The sequence below is a fragment of the Spermophilus citellus genome (assembly GCF_964194105.1).
Source record: "Spermophilus citellus genome assembly, chromosome: 7".
In the NCBI taxonomy this organism is placed as follows: Eukaryota; Metazoa; Chordata; class Mammalia; order Rodentia; family Sciuridae; genus Spermophilus; species Spermophilus citellus.
The window spans coordinates 39,102,640-39,127,250 of record NC_138188.1 but is presented as its reverse complement, the minus strand read 5'-3'; the positions used below and the strand labels follow the sequence as shown (position 1 = coordinate 39,127,250).

General features: G+C 38.9%; 1 protein-coding gene across 4 annotated transcripts in view; it reads left to right on the top strand.

The window, feature by feature from the left end:
- The window catches only part of GK5 (glycerol kinase 5), an 80,499-nt gene that overhangs the window by 1,679 nt on the left and 54,209 nt on the right, over window positions 1-24,611 (top strand). For 3 of the 4 annotated variants that reach the window (XM_081301679.1, XM_081301678.1, XM_081301680.1), the window contains exons 2-4: window positions 8,035-8,128; window positions 10,516-10,591; window positions 17,282-17,375. In XM_081301679.1, the coding sequence (XP_081157805.1) occupies window positions 8,035-8,128; window positions 10,516-10,591; window positions 17,282-17,375 (264 nt within the window). Of the gene's footprint in view, window positions 1-8,034; window positions 8,129-8,421; window positions 8,517-10,515; window positions 10,592-17,281; window positions 17,376-24,611 lie in introns of all 4 variants that reach the window. The other variant, XM_081301681.1, reaches the window with a different exon arrangement.

Below are 24,611 nucleotides of genomic sequence, written 5' to 3'. Positions count from 1 at the left end.
TCAGTAAAAGGACAGGGAGCTGGGACTGCAGCAAATCCCTGATTCCTTCCTGGCTAGCAGTGCAGGAATACCCCTTGGCCTCAACTCTACCCCAACCTGAAAGGACAGATGAAAGACAGACACTGTCCTTCAGTGACTGTACTCCTTATCTTATTATGAGCCTTTATCACAAACACAGTGATACTTTTTACATTCTCCCTTAGAATTCTAGACACAAAGTGCTTTTGTTTTAAGCATTGATTTTTTTATAAATCTAGTATTTGGATCCAAAAGGAGAAACTTGTTAGAAAATGTGGTTTCACAGTTACTATATAATTTGGGGCAAGTCATTGTTTTTTTAGAAATGAGGTTAAGAATCTCAAAGATGAATCAAAATTGCAGTGATTGAAGGAAGCTAGGGTGGTTTGCTCATACTCTAAACTGTGGAGAAGTTGTCTGCAAAAATATATGAGTAAATGAAAATATGAAAAATTTGTCCTCCAGGAACGAAGCACTATTTTAGATGAAGGAGTTTATAGCAATGTCTCTCCAACTTGAGGTGGAAGCTTTCAGTAGTATTTAACTATGGGTCTGGGACTGCTGGATTTGAAATAAGTAAAACTAAGCGTTTAGAAACTTGTGTAGCAATTTGGCAAAGCAATTTTATGTCTGTTGTCTCTAATAATGAAACACTTGGGATTTTATTTTGTGTGTCTCCTTTTCTAGGAACTTATTTTAATTGTATCTTAAAAATCATTGGCCCACAAGGCTGGGGGTGCAGCTCTCTGGTGAAGCACTTACCTAGCCTGTGCAAGGCCCTGGGTTCTATCCCCAACATTGCAGAAAAATAAAAATAAAAATACAAAAGCAGCATCTGGTCCTTTACTGCAGATAGTTTGAGTTCTTTGGGAAGATCTTGTTGGTCTACATTGCAAATTAGCCCCTGGTTTATTACTTCATGGGCACAGAATAAATAAATGAATTGCAGTTAATTAAAGTGTTAGGAATTCAGTTTACTTCATGAATTCTATGACTTAGAAAAAAAAACTTGATTGTATCTGTTTTCTCCAGTGAAAAAAATCACACCCATGCTACTATGATAGAAGGAATAGTAATAAAAACCTGAAAAGAGCTAACTCTTTGGAGACATGAATAAGATAGATAGTGTTGACCTTTTAGTGAAAATTGAAATCCCAGACATGAGCACTTATATTAGGAGGTTTGTACTAGACCTCTCAGAAGAATTCAGATTTATTTCTTGTACCTTCATATATTTAAAAAATTTTTAACAACAGAGATGCACTTTGGACTTTTTCATTAGTTTTTGTTTTCAGTTGTGCTGGGGAACAAACCCAGGTTATACATTTTACTGCTGAGCTACATTGCCAGCCCTGAGAATTTGTATTCTTTTTTTAAGTATTTCTTCTAGGCTCTTAAATATTGTTGTTAAATATTATATAAAATCGCACAGGTGCACATTTGATTTTGTTTTGAAAAATGTAGAAAATTAGGGCTGGGGTTGTGGCTCAGTGGCAGAGCACTTGCCTAGCATGTGTGAGGCACTGGGTTTTATTCTCAGCACCACATATAAATACATAAAAAATAAAGATTCATCAATAACTAAAAAAATTTTTTGTTTAGATGTAGAAAATTTATCTTGTTCTCCAGTTGAATATCATGCTGTTCTGAGAAGTTGGTAAGATAATGATTGGAAGAACATGTTCAGGACAGAAGTTTCACACCAGTGAGAATAGTGACATCTCCAATACTGTGTACTCATGGTACCCTCTTGGAAAATACACTGCTGGTTATCTTTTTGTTTGTTTGTTTGTTTGTTTGTAGTCAGAAGACATTTTCTTCTTAACTTTGATTATATTCTCCATCTGATTTTGGTTTGATTCTCCTAGAAAGGGACATATTTCACTCCTGTTACATGCCTGGGGACTGCTATGGTTTGAGGAATACCTGTGACGTCTTAGGCACTTCTGGATACTGGGGATGAAATGCACAGAAGAGACATGCTTCCTGCCCCCGAGTGCTCCATTCTGAGAAGTAGGGTAGAGATGATCTGACTCTGGGCAGCCTGGCCATTATGAGGAATAATGGTTTTACCCCAGAGTGTGGTAGGGTTGAGGGTGGGGTGGGTAGAACAGAGGTGCAGGTATTCTGAAGAGGAGGGAGTAAGGTGTGGGCATTTTCTCCAGTAGGTTAAGTGTTGTACCACCTGCCCACTCATTGTTCATATTTTAAATATGTGTTAAAATATAGTCTGATCCTGTTTGCTTTCCTCTTCTGTTTGTCCTTGTGCCTTTGAAGTCCTTTTTTTTTTTTTTTTAAGTATTAGGGATGGAACCCAGGTCTTTGACACATGGTGTACAAGTGCTCTACTGCTGAGCTACCACACCCTTAGCTCTAAGTCTTTTTAATTACTTTTTTTTCCCCTTTTGTTATTACTGGGATGAATCCAGGGACAGTCTATCAATGAGCTGTACCCCCAGCTTTTAAAACATTTTTTTTTAAATTTTGCCAGGCATTGGGATGCACGCCTGTAATTCCAGCAGTGTAGGAGGCTGAGGCAGAAGGATCACAAATTCAAGGCCATCCTCAGCAATTTAGGCCCTAAATTTAGTGAGACTCTGACTGAAAATTTAAAAAAAGGATTGGGGATGGAGCTCAGTGGTAGAGTACCAAAAAAAAGGAATTAAAAAAAATTTTTGTTGTTGTCTTTTTTTTTTTTGATACCGGGGATTGAACTCAGGGGCACTCGACCACTGAGCCACATCCCCAGCCCAATTTTGTATTTTATTTAGAGACAGGGTCTCAATGAGTTGCTTAGCACCTTGCTTTTGCTGAAGCTGGCTTTGAACTCATGATTCTCCGCCTCAGCCTCCGGAGCCTTTGGGAGTACAGGCGTGCACCACCACGCCCAGCATTTTTTATTTTTAAATTTTGAGACAGGGTCTCACTAAGATGCTGAAACTAACTGCAGACTTGTTGTCCTCCTGCCTCAGCCACCTGAGTTGCTGGTGATTACAGGTGTGCACAACCATACCGAGCTTAATGGTTTTCTTTTAGAGGAATCCAGAAAGGAATTGGGCTAAACACATATGTTCATGCCATCAAATTGACTTAAACACATAGACTTTTTAAAAAAAAAATTTTTTTTATTTTGTAGTGCTGGGGATTGAACCCAGGGCCTTGTACATGCAAGGCAAGCACTGTACTAACTGAGCTATCTCCTCAGCCCCAAACCCATAGACTTTTACAGTTGTTTTTTTTTAATTAACAAAGTAAAATAGACTTTTTTTAGTGTGTAGTTTCTATGGATTTTAGCACATATATAGGAGTAACCCTCCAAACACCTTTCTGCTGCCTCTTTGAGGTTATATTTTCCTTCCAAACTGTACCCTTGGTAACCACTGATCTATTTTCTATGATGTAGTGTTGTTTTTGTGTGTGTGTATGTGGTACTTGGGATTGAATCCAGGGGTGCTTGCCTATTGATCTACTTCTTAACCCTTTTATTTTATTTTTGAGACAAGACAGGCTCTTGCTAAATTGCCTGGTCTGGCCTTGAACTTGATGCCTCCCCCCAGTTGCTGGGATCACAGGTGTGCTGTGAATAGTTTGTTGTTCTGTCTTTTTCAGATTGTCATTGTGAGTGGGATCGTACGGTAGGTAGCCTTTTATGGCTGGCTTTATTCAGTATAATGCCTTTAAGATTTGTCTACGTTGTGAGTATTGATAGTTGGTTCATTTTATTTTTTATTTCTTTTATTTTGGGGGGGTACTGGGGATTGAACTGAGGGGCAGTAGGCCACTGAGCCACATCCCCAGCCCTGTTTTGTATTTTATTTAGAGACAGGGTCTCTCTGAGTTGCTTAGCACTTCGCTTTTGCTGAGGCTGGCTTTGAACTCAAAATCATTCTGCCTCAGTGTCCCGACTGCTGGGATTACAGGTGTCTGCCACCGTGCCCAGCTTGTTTTATTATTTTTGAGAGGTTTCATTATATGGATGTTCCACATTTATGCACCTGTTGAAGTACATTTTGGATTGTTTGCAGTTTCTGGTGGTTATGACTAGAGTTGCTGCAAACATTTATGCACAGATTTTGATGGGAACATAAGTTTTCATTTCTTCTGAGCAAATACTCAGGAGTGGGATTGGTGAGTCATCTGGCAAGTAAAAGTTTATCTTATATAAGAAATTGCCAGGTTTTTCCAGAGTGGCTGTATCATTTTGCATTCTCTTCAGGAGTGTAAAAGAGACAAATATTTCTCATATGCATCAGTACTTCACCTTTTTAAAAAAATATTTTTAGTTGTAGATGGACACAAGACCTTATTTATTTATTTTTATGTGGTGCTAAAGATCGAACCCAGTGCCTCACACATGCTAGGCAAGCGCTCCACTACTGAGCTATAGCCGCAGACCCCATCAGTACTTATTATTGTTATTTTTCCCCCCTACAGTTACCCATAAGGAGTGGTAACTCACTGTGGTTTTAATTTCTCATTTCCTTAATAGCTATTGATGTTGAATGTCTTCATGTATATATTTGATATCCATATATTTTCTGTAGAGTGCCTGATCAAGTCTTTTAAGAACCATTTTTAAGGGGGTTGTTTCCTTACTGTATAGTTTTTTAAAAAAATTTTTTAGTTGGACACAATATCTTTATTTTGTTTATTTATTTTTATGTGGTGCTGAGGATCGAACCCAGGGCCTCACATGTGCTAGGTGAGTGCTCTACCGCTGAGCCACAACCCCAGCCCTGCTTACTGTGGAGTTTTGAGATTTCTTTCGTGTGTGTGTGTGTGTGTGTGTGTATTTTAGTTGTTGATGGACACAATACCTTTATTTTATTTGTTTATTTTTATGTGGTGCCAGGGATGGAACTCATATGCTAGGCAAGCTCTCTACCACTGAACCACAACTGTGGCCCTCTTTATGTGTTCTGGATGTGAGTCCTGGTGTTGGATGTGTGACTTGCCGATATTTTCTACTAGGCTATACTTTGTCATTTCATTTTCTTTTTTTCAAGTTGTCTTTTTATTTTCTTAAGTGTCCTTCTCAGAGTAAATATTTTGAACTTTGATTAATCAAAGTCCATTTTGTCCTTTTTTTGTTTGCTTTATGAATTGTCCTACTGGTGTCCTAAGAATTCTTTGCTTAGTTCAAAGCATAAGGAGTTTCTCCTGTGTTCTCTTCTAAACATTTTATAATTTTAGGTTTTATATTTAGATCTTGATCCATTTTGAGTTAACTTCAGGTTGAAGTTGATTTTTTTGCATATGAATGTCCAGTTGTTCAATATCACTTGTTGAACATCATTTTCCCCATTAAATTGTCTTCACTCTTTTGTCAAATTCCAATTGGCCATATTTGTGTGGTTCTATTTCTGGACTCTGTTCTCTTCTTTTGATCTATTTGTCCATTCTATGCCAGTAGCACAGTTTTGATCATTGTAGCTTTATAGGAAGTCTTGCAATTGAATAGCGTGATCTCTCTAAGTTTATTCTTTAATATTATTTTTACATTTATCTTTTAGTTGTAGGTGGACACAGTACCTTTATTTTATTTTTATGTCGTGTTGAGGATCGAACCCAGTGTCTCACGCATGCTAGGCGAGCGTTCTACCCCACCACCCCAGCCCCTAAGTTTATTCTTTTTCAACATTGTTTTGACAATTTTAGTTCTTTTGCCTTTACATATAAGTTTTAAAATCATCTTGCACATACATACATCTCCATTCTACTGGGGTTTTGATATAGAATTCTAAGATTCTTTTTCACTTAGTACATTAAAAATGTAGTTTTGTGTATGTAATGCATCTGCTTTCAAACTTTTTCCTTGTTTTTAGTTTTGTGCATTTTAATTATGATGTATCTGAAGGTGTAGTGCCTTAGACTTTGGTAGAGATTTCTAAGGCTTTTGTGAACTCCAGGCACTTTCAGCACTGTTATTTCCCTGAAGTCACTTTTCTCTCTACAATGAACCCTTTTCTTCTGCAGAGACCATTTTTATACAATAATAATTAAACCTTCTGCAATTGTCCCACATATCCTGTGGTTTTATTTTTCTCTAATCGTTCTTCTTTCTCATGTTTACATTACATATTTACTATTTTTTTTATATTTCTTTTTTAGTTGAAGTTGGACACAATACCTTTATTTGTTTTTATGTGGTGCTGAGGATCGAACCCAGCACCTCACGCTTGCTAGGTGAGCTTGCTACCACTGAGCCACAACGTCAGCCCACATATTTACTATTGATCTATCTTCAAGTATTGACTTTCTTTTGTTATCTCCATTCTGCTATTGAGCCCATTCTATAAGTTTTAAATTTTTATCATATAAGTATTTATTTTTGATGGTGCTGGGGATTGAATCCAGGGCCTTGTGCCCAGCCCTAATTTTTAAATATTATGTTAAAAGACTGGGTCTTAAGTAAATCTTCCGAAAAATGCTAATGTTTCTTTCATCAGGCAGTTATTAGGTTCAGACTTAGTTCTGATCAGCCTTCTATGCACTATGCATTCAGCAGTACTCGTGTTTCCTAAATCTTGGTAGGACTTTTCAGATTTGCCTTGGATATATGCACAGCCTAGTGACTCAGGCAATTGTCTGGCCCTTAGTTTTGTTCTTAATGTCTTTGGTATACTGTTCAGAACTACATCCATGCAAGTACAGCTTCCATGTGAGCCTAGGAGTTTGTTTACAACTTTCTATGATGTTTTTCCCAAGCTCATCTCTGAGATTTTCATATATATATTTTGGTCCTGGGTATGGAACCCAGGGTCTCAAGCATGCTAGGCAAGAACACTACCACTGGGCTACATCACCAATATTTAAATTTTTTATTTTGAGATAGGGTCTCTCTAAATTGCTCAGGCTGATCTTAAACTTGGGATTCTCCTGCCTCAGCCTCCAGAGTAGCTGGGATTACAGGTGTTTGTGCAACTACTATTTTTTTTTAATTCCCTGAGCCTCACTTTTGATCTTTAGCCTGAAATTTGGATCTTTTGTTACCTCATTTTTCTGGATGCATCTGAGGCAACAGGGGCCCAGAGAGATAAAGAAAGCCACAGGTGTTTACCGCCCGGTCTCAGGACTGCCTTCTCTGATTAGGAAGGAAGTTTTCCCTTCCTCAGTGTGTAGATGCTTATTGAATCCTGTTGATAACCACTATTACTGCTGCAACCACACTTCAGGCCTGAAGTGTGAAAGTAGAGAGTCTTGGAGGAAAAAGAGAAAAAGGCAGAGGGGGATCACTGTGTTCCCTCTGAGTGTTGGGGGTTCCCCTTCTGGTTTTTTGAGTTCAAACAAGAGCTTTGCCTGGAATCCAATTTAGTTTTTAGAGTACTAGTTCAGGGGAAATCAGAAAATTGGGAAGTTCCCTTCTAGTCTAATAGTACTAAAAAGAAGTGTATGTGTATGTTGGGGGTGGGGGTGAGGTTCTGGGGACGAAACTCAGTCCTTCTTTGTGCTATTGGTACACAGTTCTTGTCTAGTTCACCAGTGCACCTGCTACTAAATACTATTTAAGAGTCCAAGAAGCTGCCTGTGTATTCTCTAGGGTTATATTTGTACACAGTAGAAGAAACAAGGTAGAGTACACTTTTACTCATTATAATCTGAACTGGAACTCAGTTCTTTTTAAATTTGTTTTTTAACCTTTAGAAGTCTGACTTTTGTCTTATTATAAAATACCTTCATTGTAGAAAACTTGAAAAATAAAAGTAAGATAAAAGAAGCTGAAATCTCTATAAACTCATGAACTACTGCTATTTTGGTGTTACGATATTAGTCTTTTTAATTTCCTACATGTATTTTTTTTCTGCTTTTTGGGGGGAGGTGCTTGGGATCAAATCTAGGGCCTTACACATGCTAAGTCTACACTCTACCCCTGATTTTCACCCCTAGCCCCTCAGTTTTAACAATAAAAATTAACTAGATAAATAATGTTAATTATTTTAACCAGTAGTTCCAACGCCCAGTTACTGTCGACTCAATCTCATTATTTTTAACTAAATTTTCTCTTTTCTTAAATAGGTAGAAAATCATTATCCTCAAGTTGGCTGGGTTGAAATTGATCCTGACATTCTCTGGACTCAATTTGTTGCTGTAATAAAAGATGCTATCAAAGGTAATAGGATTAATAAAAATAACAATGGCCTCTATGGTATATTTTGTTTGTAGTAAGAGTTTTCCTCAGGGATTTTATTAAGAGTTTTCTGAGGATTCTGTAGAATTTGTTGTTATAATATACATGTAGTATTTTATTAGGGGTCACAGTTTCCCTATATTTTTCAGGGGTGATTTGTGGTTCACAGCAAACTACTTCAATAAGGAAAAGTAACAGCAACCATGTCCCCCCATTTGTCTGTTCAGCTGTAATTTAAATGAATGTTTATCTTCCTTCATCCTGCTTTTACCTAGGGCTGACTTGATTTCCTGATGCTTATAGAATACTATTGGGTTATAAACAAAGTTACCATGTACTGAGTTCACAACTGAGTTACCTTCATTGTAAAGTAAGTTTTCCTTCTGTGGTCTTTTGATGTGGTCTTCTAACAACAGCCATGGACTAAAAATCTTAGCTCTTTAAGAGTGTTATTAGGGCTAGGGATATTTGGTAGAGTGCTTGCCTCCCATGCATAAGGCCCTGGGTTTAATCCCCAGCACAAAAAGAAAAAATAAAGAAAAATGTTTTCAGTGCAACTGTGTTCAGTAACATTGCAGAAGATGACTTATAGATTATAGAAAGTATTTTATGTCATTTTTCAAGCCTGAATTGCTTCTCCCTCTTATTTTAACTTGTAATATTTCAAAACTTATTAAAAAGTTGCAAGAATAAGGAGTGGGAAGCTAGCTCATAGTAGAGCATGGTAGAGTGTGCTTAGCATGCATGAGGCCCTGAGTTTCTTCCCCAGCACAGTAAAGAAACAAACAAACAAAAAATGTTTCAACAATAGTAGAACAAACATTGGTATACCCTTCTCCCAGATTTAAACATATTTTGCCTTGTTTACAATTCTCCACGAATATTTTTTTCCTGAAATATTTGAGGGTTATTTGTGGTGTAATCTGTCACACCTTAACACTGTAGTATCATCTCCAAAGAAAAGCCGTGTCTTCATGTGTATGCACAGTGCAGTTATTACACTTAGGAAATTAGTAAATACCTTACTACAGTATTTAACAATATTTAGCATTCATAGTGTCCTAGTATTTAGTCTTCAGTATTCTCTTATCTCAGTAAAAAAATAATAATAACTTTTTCTTTGTCTAAATTGCAAAGATGAGGCTTTGCAAATAGCTGTTAGTCTGTTTAGTCTACTTTAATCTATAGCAGGTTCTTTATGACATTGACAGTTTCAAAAGCACAGGCCAAGCCTGGCACAATGGTGCGCTCCTGTAATCCTAGCAGCTTGGGAGGCTGAGGAAGGAGGATCTTGAGTTCAAAGCCAGCCTCAACAAAAGTGAGGCACAAAGCAACTCAGTGAGACCCTGTCTCTAGATAAAATACAAAATAGGGCTGGGGATGTGGCTCAGTGGTTGAGTGCCCCTGAGTTCAATCCTCAGTATTCAAAAAAGAAAGCAAGCAAACACAGGCCAGTTTAGCAAGCTGCCCCTCATTTGGGGGTTGTCTTATTATTTTCTCATCATGAGATTCAGGTTGAATATTTTTGTAAGGAATACTATGTATAGTGTGATAATTTTCCTCAGAGCTCAAATTGAAGTTCGCCAAAATTTTCCCAGTGGGGTAAACTGATGTTTTAAAAAAAAGTTACAGGTGCATACTTGTATCCTAGTGACTCTAGAGGCTGAGACTGAAGGATCGCAAATTTGAGGCCAGCCTTGGCAATTTAATGGAGCCCTAAGCAACTTAGTGAGACCCTGTCTCAAAATAAAAAACAAAAAGGGCTGGGGTGTGGCTCAGTGGTAAAAGCTCCTCTGGGTTCAATCCCTGGTACAAAAAAAAAAAATTATAAAAATCACTTGGTATTACTATATTTTAGGAAATTTGGATTTTAAAAACATGTTTTTATTTACATCCTTAATTTCTATTTGTATTGAAAACATATTCTCAGCTTTAATAATTATTTACCTTTATCTCCATCAATCATCTTATGTTGTGATTGATCACCACCTAGGTTAAATTTCAATTTTTTAGTGTTATCAGCAAGAACATACTACCTGAGTTACTTTGAATACATTTGTCTTTTTTTAACGTTTAAAGCTATTTTGTTAGGCTATGTCTTTTTTCCTTTTAAATTAAAAAAAAAAAAACTACAAAATCATCCAGGTAGTGCTTTATTTATTAGTTCTAATTGTTTCGTTAAAAATACTAAGCCCAGTTGGGCATGGCCACACACATGCCTGTATTCCTAGAACTCCCTCCCCCACAAAGTGCTAAACCCAAGAGTTTTCCTTAAAGATTATATTGAATAATTTATTTTCCATACAGTAATATGGTCAAGTAAACATCACTGGCTTTTAAACATGTGTTTCACTGATCTTCACCTGCAGCTGCAGGAGCACAGATGAACCAGATTGTTGGTCTTGGTATATCCACACAGAGAGCGACTTTCATTACGTGGAACAGGTGAGTGCTTTGTGTGATTAGCACTGTATTGTGGGTTCCTGCTTCAGTGCTTAAGCAGCTGCGAAACCTGTTTGGGGTATTTTGGTGAATTGAGATGAGCTTACTTTCTGGCTTGCACGCTACTCACTTGGTCTTGGGTTTTACTTATGAATAACAATAAAGAGCCTCTTGTCATGAAATTCTCCTCCTTTTTTTTTTAATATTTATTTTTTAGTTCTCGGTGGACACAACATCTTTGTTGGTATGTGGTGCTGAGGATCGAACCCGAGCCACACGCATGCCAGGCGAGCGCGCTACCGTTTGAGCCACATCCCCAGCCCCTCTCCTCCTCTTTTTGGATGTTAACTTCCAAAGGAGTGGATTGAAGATCTAAAAAATTGTGTTATTTCTAGAGAGAGTCAGGGAATTTAACAATCTTTTGTTGTTGTTATTGTTCTGGGGATTGAACCCAGGGGCACATAACTACTGAGCCACATTCTTCCCCAGCCGTTTTTATTTTTCATTTTGAAACACGGTCTCCACTAAGTTACTTAGGGCCTTGCTAAGTTGCTGAGGCTGGCTCAAACTTGCAGTCCTGCCTCAGTGTCCCAAGTTGCTGGGGTTATAGCCATGTACCACCGCACCTGGCAACCCAGCAAATTCCAATATTGTGCTTATGGTTTAAATTTTCAGACTACTCCTAATTTACTATGTAGGTACCAAGCATCCGAGGCATATGCAGATTAGACATAATTATGGTATTTAATAGCAACCATAGCGTGAACACCTATGATACTCCAAGTTTCATTATCTTTATAACAAACCTGTTATTTAGGTATTGTGTCTGTTTTTACAGAGACAGAAACTGAAACTCAAAGAAATAAGGAGATTGTTCAAAATTACTCAGTAAATAGAGCCAAGATTCCAAATTATCTTTTTGGGTTTTTTTTTTTTTTTTTGTCTTATTTTATTTTTGCAGTGCTGGAGATGTAACCCATAGCTTCATGCTTGCTAGCCAAGTGCTCTACCATCAAGCCAAGCCTCTAGCCCAGCATGTGTTGTTTTTTGGGGGGCAGGGGTTTGGGTACCAGGGATTGAACCAAGGAGCACTTAACCACTGAGCCACATCCCCAGCCCTTTTTGATTTTTATTTTGCAACAGGGTCTCATTCAGTTGTTCAAGTCCTCCCTGAATTGCTGAGCTGGCCTTGAATTTGGGATCCTCTTGCCTCAGCCACTGAAGTTGCTGGGATTATAATTGTATGCCACTGTGCCCAGCCAGCGTGTTTTTTTTTTTAAGGGAGAAAAAAAACCCAACCCTGTAAAATTTGTCTTTATTACAAAGCACTAGACTCCAAAGTGTATGTTGAACTTGGGCCTTGGGAAATATAAGTAGGAGGAGGAAAATCCCTGCGAATCTGAAAAATATAATTGGGGTGAATTCATACAAACTTACCTCTGCTCCAGCAGTACTGAGGATTGGATCCAGGGGTGCTCTACCACTGAGCTATACCCCTGACCCATTTTATTTTTTATTTTGAGACAGGGTCTTGCTAATTTGCTAAGGCTGGTCTTGAATTTAGGATCCTGCAGCCTCAGCTTCCTGAGTAGCTGGGATTACAGGTGGGAGTACAGGGCAGCACCTAGCTAGGACATGGTTTCTGATTTAGTGTTAGGCAAGAGGAAGAAATTTGAATTTAGCAATATTTCTGGCCTTGATATTTTGGAGAGTGTGATAAAAATCACAGAGAATACAAGAAGAGGGCTGGGGTTGTGTCTCAGAGGTAGAGCGCTTGTCTAGCATGTGTGAGTCACTGGGTTCGATCCTTACCACCACATAAAAATAAAGATATTATATCCACCTATAATTAAAAAATAAATAAATAAATAATTTTTTTTAAAAAGAGGAGGCTGGGGATATAGCTCAGTTGGTAGAGTGTTTGTCTCGCAAGCACAAGGCCCTGGGTTCAATCCCCAGCACAAAAAAAAAAAAAAAAAAGAGAGAGAGAGAACACAAGAAGAGGAACAGGTTGGGTTTGGGGAGAGTAGGTTAAAGAGAAGATGATAAAGTGTTTGGTTTTGGATGTCTGACTGTGGAGATATGCTGGATGTGTCTGGAACATTGGTGTCTTTAGGGTGAGGCACAGCAGATCTCCATATAGGTACTTTCTGTTTCGAGGCACGGTGTGTCTGAGGTTGATACCTTCATCTGCAGTCCCCCTGTGCCTGCCCTCCAGTCCCTTGAATATGGTGAGTCTTTAATAGTAATATATCATCAGATGAAGTGATGAATGAATTCAAGTTATCTGTGTAGATTTAATCAATGGCACTGTGGAAGTTTAGGGAAGTTTAAGTTCTTTCTTGTGGAAACTGTTCCATGGCATGCAGATGTTTGGCTGCTTTCCTGGTCTTTGTGAGATGCCAGTAAGCACCCCCACTCCCATCCCATTGTAACAGCGACGTGTAAAATCATGCTCAATTGAGAACTGCTGGTGCATATGAAGTCTAGACAAGTGGATTTATCTGGTAGGATTATTTGGAGAGAAGAGAAGCAGGCTGAGGATTTGGACTATGACCCCTTCCTCCAAAATTAAAAGGAAATCAGGAAAGAAAAAGCTGGCAAAGCAGGATCAAAGCCAGGCTGAGAAGGGGATGATAGGGTCATGGAGGCAAGAGAGTGTTTGCAGGAAGGGAGCTGTTCGGAAGTGTCACATTTGGTTGGATTTGGTGATAAGGTCATGGGCCCCCCAGAGTGCTTTCGTCAGGATCTGGTACCTCTCATTCAAGATAGGAGTTTTAGGAATACACTTGTTGGGCAGCAGTAGGACTATACCTTGTTTTTAGAAAAGATATAAGAATCAGATTCCAAGCAGTCTGCTTCCCTTATTGGTATTGCTATTTTTCTTTGTAGAAGGAACAAGTTTTCTTCCTAGATCAATTATGTGAGTTTCTTTTCTTGGCTTTTTTTTTTTTCTTTTTTGAAATATTTGTATTCTTCTGTGAGTTTTAGAAACACTCTTTGCTTGTAGAAACCTGGAATGCAGATTTTTTTTAAGATAGATGCAAGGCCCCTTTCTTCTTTACCCTAAAATAATGGAGGCTTATTCTGCTCATTGGGCCTGAGTGAGCCGCTGTGTGTGGTGCATGATGCTGGCAGGTTCCAGAAGCTTGAAGTACGCCTTGTTCCTCTGTGGGAAGGGAGACAGACCAGACCCTCTGGAACAATCTATTGTTTGCTCCAGTCCAGCCAATGCCCCTCCTCCCCCCTCGTTTTTTGCCTTTTTCCTATGAGCAGGATATATCCCTGTCCTCATGGCCATACAAACACTGTTTTCCACATGCTTGCTATCAGGAAGTATAAAACTTAGAACTTTCTTTTTGTTTTTCTCCTTGTTTTTTCCCCCTGTAAGAGACCGGGAAACTCAAATGTTGTTAATGTTTTTTTTCAGTCCTTGAGTTTTCTTCATATTCTTTGGATTTAACTTCTTTTTTGTTTCCTTCAATATAATCAGTGGTGTGTTTAGCTGACTTTCTAAAATAACTCCAAATATATCACCTCTGTTTTGATTTTTTAAAAATTTCTTTTGTTTTACAAAATCACTAGCTATTTGTTTCTTGAGTCGCTGTGTCTCTCAGGGAGACTTCTGCCAACTAACTTCAGATCAGGGTGTGTGCCAATCAGTAACATAAACTGCATGAGTCATGCCAGTGAGCGGGGAACCCTCCATAACTGTTGGGAGGTTCCTAGGGAGTGACTCGCTGTGGTGCTGATGAACTGAATACAAAGCTGAGTAGGAGTGCCAGCCCCCAAGGGCTTTACAGTCTCCTTACTCAAGTTTTATTCCATGATCTTGCCACATGAAATATGTCTTTCATTATAGCATTTAATATTTATGTTAATGACCCTTGCCACTTATTTATGACACAAAATATATAAGAGCCACAGAATGGTATAACGTGTTGGAAGGGCTTAAGACAGTTTCTTTACAACATTGCCATTTATGCTCTTCTTTTTTTCTCCTTTTATTGTTGGTAGAAATAGAATTAAGCCAAGTTAGTGCTATGTGAATGTTGGAATATGTGCTACCCTTTGAGGTCAGTTTTCTAGATTGTCTTGTACCGTGATCTGAAATGGCAATATCGCTTCCACATTTTGATTTCCCCCCACTTTGCTCTTCAGCACACTAGCCTGCCAGTCCCTAACACTGCTTCATGATGACTGAAAAAATAACAGCACTTTTTTTCAAGAATATTCACCTTCCTATTGGGCGCAGTGGCGCATACCTATAATTGCAGCAACTTGGGAGGCTGAGGCAGGAGGATCACAAGTTCAAAGCCAGTGTCAACAACTCAGTAAGGCCCTAAGCAACTTAGTGAGATCCTGTCTCAAAATAAAAAAATAATAAAAAGGGCTGGGGATGTGGCTCAGTGGTTAAATGCCCCTGGATTCAATCCCCAGTACCAAGGCATGGAAAAAAAAGAATATTCACCTTCCTAGTTAATTCCTAAGCAACATTCTGAGCTCAGTTCCACGGTCACTTTTCAAAGAAGCCTTTCTTGATCCCCAGACCAGGCATGGTCTCTCTGTTAAATATACTTATGGCACCTTAAACTTCTACTCCATGACATTTATTCTTGTCCTATGTAAGCAACTGAGTGATTCTTTGTTTGAATTTCCTGGTAAAAAGTATGTTTATCAGGGCAAAGATGCACTGTCTCTGTTCACAGCTCTGTCCCCAGAAACAGACAAAGATTGCTTTATAAATATTGGCTGAAATCATTGAGGATGTTACCATAAATGTGGACTGCTTAAGTAGAGTGGGGAATGGCAGCCTTGGAAAGTGACACAGGAGGGGACCTGAAGAAGGTAGCAAGCCAGCCCAAGTTTAATGTTGAAGGTTAGTAGATGCTGTGCTGGGGGCGTGGCTCAGTGGTAGAGCATGTGCAGTCACTGCTGGCACACAGGTTTGTGGGAACCAGTGGCTGATTTGTAGGACCCTTAATAGGAGAAAGGAGTTTTTCACTACTTCTTTCTTTATTTTCCACTATTGGGGATTAAACCTAGGGGTACACCATCACTGAACTATATCCCCAGCCCTTTTTATTTTTTTATTTTGAGACAGCATCTCATTAAGTTGTCCAGGCTGGCCTTAAACTTGGTTGGAATCTTTCCTTTATGCCTCAGCCTCCCCAGTAGCTGGTGTTATAGGTGTGTGTCATTATGCCCAGATTCTTCTGTATTTTTTTAATGCTGTACTCTTATTGTGGTATTGACCCAGGATTTGCTGAATTTCTGGGGTTTTTCTTTTCTTTTTTAAATATATTTTTTTAGTTGTAGATGGACACAATACCTTTATTTTGTTTATTTTTATTTGGTGCTGGGATCGAACCCAGTGCCTCATGCATGCTTGGCATGCACTCTACCACTTAGCCACAACTCTGGTCCAGGGGTTTTTATTTTCTTAATGTTTAAATTTTTTTTTTGCAGGGCTGGGAGCTAACCCAAGGCCTCACACATGCTAGGCAAGTATCTTACTACTGAGCTACGTCCCCTGCCTTTTCTGTTTGCAGATAGGATCTCACTGTGTCGCCCAGGCTGTCTTCTAACTTGCATTCCTTCTGCTTCAGTCTCCCAAGAAACTGGTATTAAGGCGCATGGCACCATGCCTGGTTTGAATTTCTGTTTATTGGAGAAATGTTGGTAAGTGTATTAGGTTCCTGAAGGCTAGGCCAAATCCTACAATTGAAAGGTAAAGAAATAGGCTCAAGTGATATTTTAGATCCTCTGCAGGTCAGAAGTTTTTATCTGATTATATGTATCAGGGTAAGTACAAGGAAGGGGAAAGACATTGGCTTTGTTTCTTGCTTTTAAAGACACCATTGGGCATGGCAGCACAAGCTTCTTATCCCAGCTATTCAGGAGGCTGAAGCAGGAGGGTTACAAGTTCAGGACCAACCTGTGCAATTTAGTGAGATCCTGTCTCAAAAAATAAAAAGGGCTGGGGTGAGGGGCTGGAGTTGTGTGGCTCAATGGTAGAGCACTTGCCTAGCATGTGTGAGTCACTGGATTCAAGTTTCAGCACCGCATATAAATAAATGAATAAAGTAAAGGTCCATTAACAACTAAAAAAAATTTTTTTAAAAAGGCTTCGGGTGTAGCTTAGTGGTCCAGTGCTCATGTGCAAGGTCCTAGGTTCAATCCTTAGAGAGAAAGAGAGAAATATGTAGAACAAGTTTTCAAAGGCCTTTTCGTTTGTTGTTTTGGGGTGTGCACACATTGTAGTATTTCAAAAAGATTATCTTTGAGGATGGAATGTGATCTAAAATTTCACAGTGTATGTCATATAATTGTGATGCAGTGTGTTTAGTTTATAAAAAATCAAAGAGAAGCTGTTCAGAAAGCCCCATCTAATTAAATCATGCTTTGAAATTATATTTTAGCCTCTAATTTGTTTTCTTTCTTTCTTTTTTTTTTTTTTTTTAGAGAGAGAGAGAATTTTTAAAAATATTTATTTTTTAGTTATCGGTGGACACAACATCTTTGTTTGTATGTGGTGCTGAGGATCGAACCCGGGCCACACGCATGCCAGGCGAGCGCGCTACCGCTTGAGCCACATCCCCAGCCCCTCTAATTTGTTTTCTCTCATGGCAGATCTTTAGTATAGTCTCTGATGTTTACAGAATCTCAAAACTTTGTTTCCTTCTTTTTTAGGAAAACAGGAAATCATTTTCACAACTTTATTAGTTGGCAAGACCTAAGAGCAATTGAACTTGTAAAATCCTGGAATAATTCTCTTGTAATGAAGGTAATCTTATCTTATGTGATTTGGATGTTATTGTTTTTTCCTATAACTATCTCTTAACTGTGGACTTAATTTCATAACTTCCTTCGTTTGTTGCTTTAGGATATTAAGAGTACACAAACAGTTCTCCAAACCAGTAAAGTTTAATAATAGTCACCCAAAATTATACATGGTAGACTTAAGTACTTAATAGTTGCACCTTGGGAAGTCTTGAGGAGGTTGGGGGGACCACAGTTTTACCTGTTAGTGGGAATTTGTGTTTCTATCCTTGAGAAATGGAAAAGACACAGACTAGATAGAATGAAATATACAAATTTCTTCATCGTTGTAATAAAGTAAAGAATGGATACTGAGATAATAGCTGGCAGCCTGCCACAAACTCTTCACTTTATGCCTGGAAGTAGTAGGCCATCAGTCACTGACAGTGCTATTGCTGGTGGTGGCAGCAGCAATAGCATCAACACTAGCTGCAATCGTGTTATTTCTCTGAAATCTCCCTCCCTCCTCACTGTGAGATTACTGAGTCAAAGGGTCAGGTGTTTTCCACCTCCTCAAACGTGGTCAAACCTGTGGTGTTTGATGTTCCAATTAATATTCCATATTAATTATTTTAAGATTTCTAATGCCTCATGATCAAATGCCTTCTCAGCTACTATGCTGGCACCAGACAGTGCATATATTGTGTGTATATATATTTTACATATATTTAAATGCATCTTGTCATAATAATTTGTGAGACTGAATATTGAGAGTTTCTGTGTATTGGAAAGAAATGTTAGTTAAAGGAGTTGAAAGTGATTTTAAGGAAATATCTTGAACCCTGAAATGTATAATTTAAAATAAAATCATTTAGGGCAGAGGATGCAGCTTAGTTGTAGAGTGCCTTCCCTAATATTTTCTAAAGCCCTGAGTTCCATTCTGGCACTGCAAAAAATTAAATAAGTAAATACATAAATTTTACTTTGTAATTTTATGGCTTAATGTATAATTTTGGGGGGGTACTGGGGATTGATGAACATTAGTTTTTTTAATATTTATTTTTTAGCTGGACACAATATCTTATTTATTTTTATGTGGTGCTGAGGATTGAACCCAGGGCCTCCCACGTGCTAGGTGAGTGCTCTGCCACTGAACCACAACCCCAGCCCCTGAACCAGTAGTTTTTAATAGTCCACCAAGGGGCTGGAATCGTGGCTCAGAGACCCGGGTTCGATCCTCAGCACACATAAAAATAAAGGCATTGTGTTGTGTCCATCTACACCTAAAAAATAAATATTAAAAAAAAAGTTTAATAGTCCACCAAATACTACTTAAGTTAAGAGAGATATTTGAAACTTTTATTCCTTTGAAAATTAGTTGTGACCACAGAAACATTTTACTTCTACAGTGTGAACTCCAAATGTCAAATTTTGATGTAAAACTAAGACCTCATGTGTAACATTGAGCATTAAAAGCGCTGTATATACCTGAAACTGAACATGTGCTTGATGAAAGTTTTGGTTCTTCTTAGTGGAAAATGCACCAAAAAGCAGACTGGCACAGTTGAGCCTGCCTTGCTGCAGGCGTGTCCTAGCTGTGGAGGAACTCCTCCCTGCCGTCACTCTTCCTAGGGCTCACGGTTTTGGGATTGAGGCTGTGGGAGCTGTTTCTACTGCATTTGTCAGAGCTGGCACCACGGTTGTTAGTTTGGCCATTGCTAGCCCCAAGGAATAGGAAGTAATTGAGACATGGAGTCATCTCCTCAGCTGTGTCTTCCTCTAGCCTGCTCAGCCACCCAGGCCTTCTCTCATTGTTCTTGGTGATCACTGCGTCATTTCTCTGCCCTAGCATAAAATCCCAACTCCTCAACACGGTTTGGCCCTGTCCACTTTGCAGACCCCTTTGTCCATCTTTGCCCGTCTGCTTTTCTTGTAGCTCTTTTTTTTTTTTTTTTTTTTTTTTTTTTTGTACTGAGGATTGAATCCAGGGGCACTCAACTACTGAGCCATATCCCCAGCCTTTTTTTCTATTTTATTTAGAGACAGGGTCTCACTGAGTAGCTTAGGGCTTTGCCAAGTTGCAGAGGCTGGCTCTGAACTTGTGATCCTCCTACCTCAGCCTCCCGAGCCTCTAGGATTACAGGTGCATACTGTTCATGTAGCTCACCATGAGTTCTCCCATCATGATTGGATGACTGGATCCTTCTGGTGATTTAGGGACCCACCCATGTGTCAGCCCCTCTGGGAACCCTTCCCTGCCCTTGTGAAGAGCCCTCTCTACCCCAGTCTTTCACATTTCCCTTTGTTTCTTGCACCAAACTTATTAAATTTCAGAATGTCTCCTCCAACATTTATCAGTTCCTTGTGGTGACATGTGTTATTTTAAAAATATTTTTAAAGTTGTAATCGGACACAATACCTTTATTTTATTTGTTTATATTTGGAGCTGAGGATCGAACCCAGGGCCTCCCATGTGCTAGGTGAGCGCTGTACTACTGAGCCACAATCCCAGCCCCGTGACATGCGTCTTTTAAATTGAAATTTTAATTAACGTAATCATAGATTCAGATGCTTTTATAAGAAAAATTGCAGAAGTCCCTTATATACTGTATAGTTTCTCCTAATGATAACATTTTTCTAAACTATAGTACGTCACAGTCTGGATATTAACATTAATATCATCCATAGATCTTATTTAGATTTCTCCAGTTTTACTTGTACTCATTTGTGTGCCTATGTTACATTCTATACAGTTTTCCATCTGTGCAGGTTCCAGGTATCTGCTGCTGTATGCAAAATACTGAACAGCCTGGGCCTGGCCTATAATTCCAATGACTCAATAGACTGAGGCAGGAAGACTGTAAGTTTAACACCAGCCTCAGCAACTTAGCAAGACCTGTCACAAACTAGAAAAATAAAAAGGCCTGGGATATGGCTTAGTGATAAATTGTACCTGCTTTCAATTCCTGGTACACATACTCACAAAAAGATACTGAACATATCCATCACTACAATGATCTCTCTTCCCCTCCCCCCCGCCCCAAGGTACTAAGGATTGAACTCAGGGCCTTTAAGCACTGGGCCATATCCCCAGCATGTTTTTATTTTGAGACAGGGTCTCTTTGAGTTGCTTAGGGACTCAGCCTCCCCAGTGATGGGACTATAGACATGCACCACTGTGCATGGCTATAATGATCTTTCTCTCTCTTTAAAAAAGAATTTAAGGGCTGGGGATGTGGCTCAAGCGGTAGCGCGCTCGCCTGCCACGCGTGCGGCCCGGGTTCAATCCTCAGCACCACATACAAACAAAGATGTTGTGTCTGTCGAAAACTAAAAAAAATTAAATATTAAAATTCTCTAAAAAAATTTTTTAAAAAAAGAATTTAACCTTTATTTATTTATTTTTTATGTGGTGCTGAGGATTGAACCCAGTGTCTCACCCTTACTAGGCAAGTGCTCCACCACTGAGCTACAACCCCAGCCCCTACAATGATCTCTTATGTTGCCTTTTAATTGACTGTGATCTACCTCTTCTCTACATACTCCTCACTCTCTTCCATCGTTATCTCTTGGCAACCACTAATCAGTCCTCTATTTAAAAAAATGTTTTTATTTTAAAAATGTTCTATACATGGGATCATACTTTTTTTCTATACATGGGATCATACTTTTTTACCTTTGGGATTGGCTTTTTTCACTTAGTATTGTTCCCTGGAGATCTGTACAAGTTGGTGTATTAGCAACTCTTTCTTTTTCATTGCTGGAATGTATTCAGTGGTACAGATGTGCCACAGTTTATCTAATCACTCACCTGTTGAAAGACATCTGTGCTAACTCCAGTTTTTACCTACTATAAATAAAGCTGTTATGTGCATTCTTTGTATAGAACTTCATGTAAATAAAACCACATCCCAAAAGCACTACTGGTGAGTCATCTGGTACTTGTGTGTTTTATTTTTTAAGAAACTGCCAAACCTGTTTCCAAGAATGATTGTATTATTTATATTACCACCAGTAATAAATGAGTTTTAAGACACTTTTTTTTTTCTGGTACTGGGAATCGAACCCAGGGATGCTTTACCACTAAACTATATTCCCAGCCCTTTTTATTTTTTTTATTTTGAGAAAGAATCTTGCTAAGTTGCTTAGGACCTTGCTAAATTGCTGAGGCTGATCTTGGACTTGTGATCCTCCTGCCTTAGTCTCCTGAGACACTGGTATTACAGGTTTATGCCACTGGTATATTGCCACTGCACCTGGTCATTGTTTTCATATTTTAACACATTTGAAATTGGGATACATATCTTTGTGCCACATTAAATAATTACTCATTTTACATTCTGTCTTCTTAGGTTATCTAACTTGTTGGTTTGAATACTTATTTGTCTCTCTTCTCACTAGAATAGCAGTTTTCACAGGGCAGAGATTCTGGCTGTCTCATTTTTTTTTCCCAAGGCCTAACACAGTCCACATATATAGAATAGAGGGCCCCCAACAATTACTTGTTAGATGTAAATGAAGTTGTTCATTGTTCAGGTGTTGACTCAAAGTACAGGTGCTGGAGCTCTTAATACTTTGTATCCACACCCCCAATGAGTCAGCATTTTTAACAAAGATCCTCAAAGTATCCTAAATCCAATTTTTAATAATAAGGTACATTGTGGCCAGTCTGGGGTGCACTCCTATAATCCCAGCTACTTTGGAGGCTGAGACAGAAAGATGGTAAGTTCAAGGCCAGCCTGGGCAACTTTCACAACCTTGTCTCAGAATAAAAAAATTTTAAAAAGAACTGGGGGTGTAGCTCAGTGGTGGAGCACTCGCCTAGCATGAGTGATGCCCTGGATTCCATTCAGGATGCTTATGATGAAGAACTTACTTAAGTTTGAATCATTTCTTAAAATATAACAAAAGGAATATAGGCTGTCATTTTAAGTACTTTAAATACTTTTTAAAGGGCTGGGGATGTGGCTCAAGCGGTAGCGCGCTCGCCTGGCATGCGTGCGGCCCAGGTTCGATGCTCAGCACCACATACAAACAAAGATGTTGTGTCCGCCGAGAACTAAAAAATAAATATTTTAAAAAAAATACTTTTTAAAGCTTTTAATAAGTTCTTAGATCACTAGGTAAGAATAGATAGTATTAAATCATAAACATCCAAGTATTAATTATTTAAAATATAGGGAAATTTGGGGCTGGGGATATAGCTCAGTTGGTAGAGTGCTTGCCTCGCAAGCACAAGGCCCTGGTTTCAGTCCCCAGCATCACATACACACACATAAAAAAAAAATTGACAAATCTTACTGTATGTTAATTGTACCTCAATAAAATTGACACAAAAATTGATATTAAAAAAAGTATATAGGGAAATTTCCTTCTGAGTTAGTAATAACTTGATTTCTACTAAAAAAAGAGGAAGAGCTACTAGGAGTTCTGTAAGGGTCCGGCGGAGCGTCGGAGAAAGAGACCACACGAGACTAGCTTCATGCAATTGGCAGGAGGGAGTTTATTGAACCAGCATGCTGGGGCTCAAGGCTCACTCAGGAAGGGAGAGCAGCCCAGAGCCCAGAGCAGAGGTCAAGCAGAGCTAAAGTACACTTTTTTGGAGAGGGCAGGGGTCTTTGCATACATCAGAACAAATCATCATGAGGCGCGGGAAAATTGAACAACAACTCTGAGACAGGATTAGTACATTTATTGGCGGGAACAGTTTGGGCAGGGGTGATTGGTCACTCCTAAGCGGGGTACACATTTAAACTGATTGGTTTTGGAGCCTAGATGCTTATGTGCCAAGCTACTTGGAGCCCTTAGCTATTAAACAAGCAGGGAACCAGGAGAAATATTTACTGGGCAGTTCAGGTATTGTCCTAACAGCTACAGGGATTACAGGTTCCAGGGGTAGCAGAGGAGTTGTAACAATACCTTGTCTTTTACTTTTTAGCCCAGGCCTTGTAATTTAGAAGCTTTACAATGCCCAGTCTTTTACACTTTAACTCAAGCTTTTGCAGCTTAGAATCAGCTTAGAAATTTTACCTTTACAGTTCATTCTTACTGATGAGATTCAGGTTTCTTAGGGTTTTGATTTACAGAGGCAACCTGAAGCTGAAATACAAGATAATGGATATTGTAAAAATATATAGAATAAGAGCCTTCAAAATCAAAGATTGGTCAAGAGTTTTATGTAGATTGTGTTACAATTTGAATAGCAGTGAATTAACTAAACAGATAGACCTCAAACAAAATTTAAGTATACCTAAGCCTAATGAAATAAGAACTCTACCAATACAGCCTCTTCCCTAGATTCTATTCCTTCACTTCTATACTAAAACTAAATAGAAAGATAAAAAGAGTTGTAGGCTTTTGTATGTTTTGTTTTTTTGTTGTTAGTTGTAGTTGGACACAAGATATTTATTATATTTATTTTTATGTGGTGCTGAGGTTCGAACCCAGGGCCTCACACGTGCTAGGCAAGCACTCTACCGCTGAGCCACAACCCCAGCCCCTTATTTATTGATTTATTTAGCTATTTAGTTATTAAAGATGGGGTCTCATGGGCTGGGGTTGTGACTCAGCAGTAGAGCGCTCACCTCGCTCATGCGAGGCCCCTGGGTTCAATCCTCAGCACTACATAAAAATAAATAAATAAAATAAAGGTATTGTGTCCATCTACAACTAAAAAATAAATATTAAAAAAAAAGATGGGGGGCTGGGGATGTGGCTCAAGCAGTAGTGCGCTCGCCTGGCATGCGTGCAGCCCGGGTTCGATCCTCAGCACCACATACAAACAAAGATGTTGTGTCCCCCGAAAACTAAAAAATAAATATTAAAAATTCTCTCTCTCTCTCTCTCTCTCTCTCTCTCTCTCTCTCTCTCTCTCCTCTCTCACTCTCTCTTTAAAAAAAAAAAAAAAAAGATGGGGTCTCACTATGTTGCCCACGCTGACCTCAAACTCCTGGGCTCAAGCAATCCTTCTGTCTCAGCCTCCCATGTGGCTGGGCATGCCATGCTCTGTTCTAGATTTTCTTTCTTTCTTTCTTTCTTTCTTTTTTTTTTTTTAAAGAGAGAGAGAGAGAGAGACAGAATTTTTAAATATTTTTTAGTTCTCAGTGGACACAACATCTTTGTATGTGGTGATGAGGATCGAACCTGGGCCGCACGCACGCATGCCAGGCGAGCCTCAGCCCCAGCCCCTAGATTTTCTTAAGTGCTGAGAACAACTTCCTAATTAGTTCAATGACTTGTTTGTTATTGGGTTTGTTAGCAT